The sequence below is a fragment of the Otolemur garnettii genome, unplaced genomic scaffold (assembly GCF_000181295.1).
Source record: "Otolemur garnettii isolate 467f Iridium unplaced genomic scaffold, OtoGar3 scaffold00029, whole genome shotgun sequence".
Lineage (NCBI taxonomy): Eukaryota > Metazoa > Chordata > Mammalia > Primates > Galagidae > Otolemur > Otolemur garnettii.
In genome coordinates, this window is record NW_003852424.1 from 16,431,270 (window position 1) to 16,434,398 (window position 3,129).

Below are 3,129 nucleotides of genomic sequence, written 5' to 3' on the forward strand. Positions count from 1 at the left end.
CCCTGGGTAGAGTGCTGTAGCATCACAGCTCACAGCAACCTCTAACTCCTGGGCTCAAGTGATTTTCCTGCCTCCGCCTCCTCCCAAGTAGCTGGGACTGTAGGTGTTTGCTACAACACCAGGCTATTTTTTGGTTGTAGCCATCATTGTTGTTTGGCGGGCCCAGGCTGGATTCAAACCCACCAGCTCAGGTGTATGTAGCTGGTGCCTTAGCCACTTGAGCCACAGGCGCTGAGCCATTCCTGGGTCTTGATGACATCCATCATAACTTGGGCATCAATGCTGCTTGCACTGTGCTGTGCCTTGTTTCTGTGTGAAGAACCTCATATCTCTGTAATGCTGTCAGCTGTCTGTGTCACAACATCACATGGTCACAGGGTGATGCCCTAGTCAGCCTTCTCCCACTTGCCCAGGCTGCACTGGCCACCCTGCAAGCAGCTAGGGCTGGCTCTGCCCAAGGGAGGTCTGGGATCTTGTGCACCACCAGGAGGTATCTGGGGCCTCTTCCCATCACCACACTTTCCTCCTGGCAGGCGAATGGCATGCCCTTCCAGAGCCTGACACGGGAGGAAGCTGTGCAGTTTTTGTTGGGGCTACCACCAGGCGAGGAAATAGAACTCTTGACACAGCGGAAGCAGGACAGTGAGTGTGTGTGTGTGTGTGTGTGTGTGTACGCATGAGCATGTGCCTGTGTGTGCACATGCATCCTTGGGAGTCTGGGAGCACCTGCCCTGCTGCCTGGTGGTGAGTGCAGGCAGTGGGCATATCCGTGCACCCTCCACCCCCTCCCTGGCCCCTGCATGGAGAGCACCTGGAGTCTCCCCAGAGTGGGGTCCCTGTGGCTTGGATGCATGCAACTCATGTTGCCTCCTCTGTCTTTCAGTCTTCCGGAAAATGGTGCAATCTCGAGTGGGTGACTCCTTCTATATTCGCACACACTTTGAGCTGGAGCCCAGCCCGCCATCTGGCCTGGGCTTTACCCGTGGTGACGTCTTCCATGTGCTAGATACACTGTACCCAGGGCCTGGGCAGAGCCATGCTCGAGGAGGCCTCTGGCTGGCAGTGCGCATGGGTCGTGACCTCCGAGAGCAAGAGCGGGGTGTCATTCCCAACCAGAGCAGGTAGGAACCATTCCCCATTCCCCTCCTCAGTTTCTGCACTGGAGATAGATGTTACTACTTAGCAGCATTATTGGGTCCATTCAGGGACGCCTACAGAAGGTTCGGGGGAGGGGGAGACCCAGCTGGCAATTATATTAGTTCCTATTGTTGCCATAACAGGTGACCACAAACTTAGTGTCTTTAAACAATATAGACTTATTGTTTTGGACTTCTGGAGAGCAGTCCTAGAATCAAGATGTGACAGGCTAGTACCTCCTCTGGGCTCCAGGGGAGAACCCATCTCCTGCCTTTTCTAGCAGCTAGAGGCCGCCACTTCCCTCGGCTCAGGGCCCCTTCCTTCCCCTTCAGAGCTAGCAGAGCAGTATCTTCCAGTTTCTCTTTGCCTCTGACCCTCTTGCCTCCTCGTGTGAGGACCCCTGTGGGGACACTAAGTCACCAGTTAATCCAGGGTGACCTCCTGTCTTCGGGTCCTTTACTTTATCTCACCTGCAAAGTTCCTTTCGCCCTGTGGGCCAACCTGTGCACAGGTTCTAGGGAAGAGGACAAGGCTGTCTCTGGGGCTGTCATTCTGCCAACTGCAGTGCTCCACTATCCCCTTCTCCCCAGGGCAGAGCAACTAGCCAGTCTGGAGGCTGCGCAGCGAGCTGTCGGGGTTGTGCCTGGCTCCTCAGCAAGCTCTAGTGCTCGGGCTGAGTTCTGGAGGCTTCGAGGTCTTCGACGAGGAGCCAAGAAGACCACCCAAAGGAGCCGTGAGGACCTGTCAGCTCTGACCAAACAGGGTCACTACCCACCATATGAACGAGTGGTGCTTCGAGAAGGTAAGTGTCATGGAAGGCTGAGGCAGGGCTGAGGCCAGGAGGTCTAGGCATCCATTCTCCAAAAGCCACAGTCTTTACCACCCTCCTTCCACCAAAAACACACTTTAGGCTTTTTTTTTAGAGACAGAATCTCATGGTATCACCCTCGGTAGAGTGCTGTGGCATCACAGTTTACAGCAACCTCCAACTCCTGGGCTTAGGCGATTCTCTTGCCTCAGCCTCCTGAGTAGCTGGGAATATAGGTGCCCACCACAATGCCCAGCTATTTTTTGTTGCAGTTTGGCTGAACTCGGTACATGAGGCTGGTGCCCTACCTACTGAGCTACAGGCACCACCCCACTTTAGGTTGTTTTAAGAGGTGGAAGGAGACAGGAAGGGAGTTCTTGCCTTACAATTTAGTTCCTCTTTCCAACAGAAATATAATGCAAAGCATGTGTATCATCTTTTACTTATTTATTTAATTTTTTTTTTTTTGAGACAGTTTGATTTTGTTACCCTCAGTAGAGTGTTGTGGTGTCATAGCTCACAGCAACTTCAAACTCTTGGGCTTAAGCGATTCTCTAGCCTCAGCCTCCCAAGTAGCTGGGACTACAGGCACCCATCACAATGCCCGGCAATTTTTTTGTTGTAGTAGTTGTTGTTTAGTGGCCTGGGCCAGATTCCAACACACCAGCCCCGGTGTATGTGGCTGGTGTCCTAACTACTGAGCTATGGGCTCTGAGCCAGAAGGAGGCTTTTATACAGGCTACAACATGGATGGACCTTGAGGACATTGTGTTTAGGGAGAGAAGCCAGACTTAGTTTGTGACTCCATTTAAATGAAATGTCAAGAACAGACAGATCCATAAGAGATGGGAAGTGGATTTGTGGTTACCAGGGACTGAAGAAGGGAAGGGGGGGTGTCTGCTGATGGGGATGGGGCTTCCATTTGGAGTGATTGAAGGTTTTGGAACTAAACAGGGTGGTGGTTGTGTAACGCTGTGAATGTATTCAATGCTACTGAATTGTGCACTTTCAAATATACAAGTCACAATGGTAAAATTTTGTTATTTATATTTTATGACAATTTAAAAAATGTAGGCACCCCAAAACCAGCACAATAATTCTTTTCCTACCTATTAACTTTGGGGAAAAAAGTCACTTCAACCTGATTTTGGGAAAGAAAGAGATTAAACTCTTTTTTTTTTTTT

At 51.1% G+C, this 3,129-nt stretch overlaps 1 protein-coding gene across 1 annotated transcript in view; it reads left to right on the plus strand.

Annotated features, from left to right (window-relative positions):
* TJP3 (tight junction protein 3) overlaps positions 1 to 3,129 on the plus strand; it is a 41,198-nt gene that overhangs the window by 28,041 nt on the left and 10,028 nt on the right. The window contains exons 12-14 of the mRNA XM_023512641.1: positions 534 to 642; positions 884 to 1,121; positions 1,728 to 1,939. Coding sequence (XP_023368409.1) covers positions 534 to 642; positions 884 to 1,121; positions 1,728 to 1,939 — 559 coding nt within the window. The remainder of the gene's footprint in view (positions 1 to 533; positions 643 to 883; positions 1,122 to 1,727; positions 1,940 to 3,129) is intronic.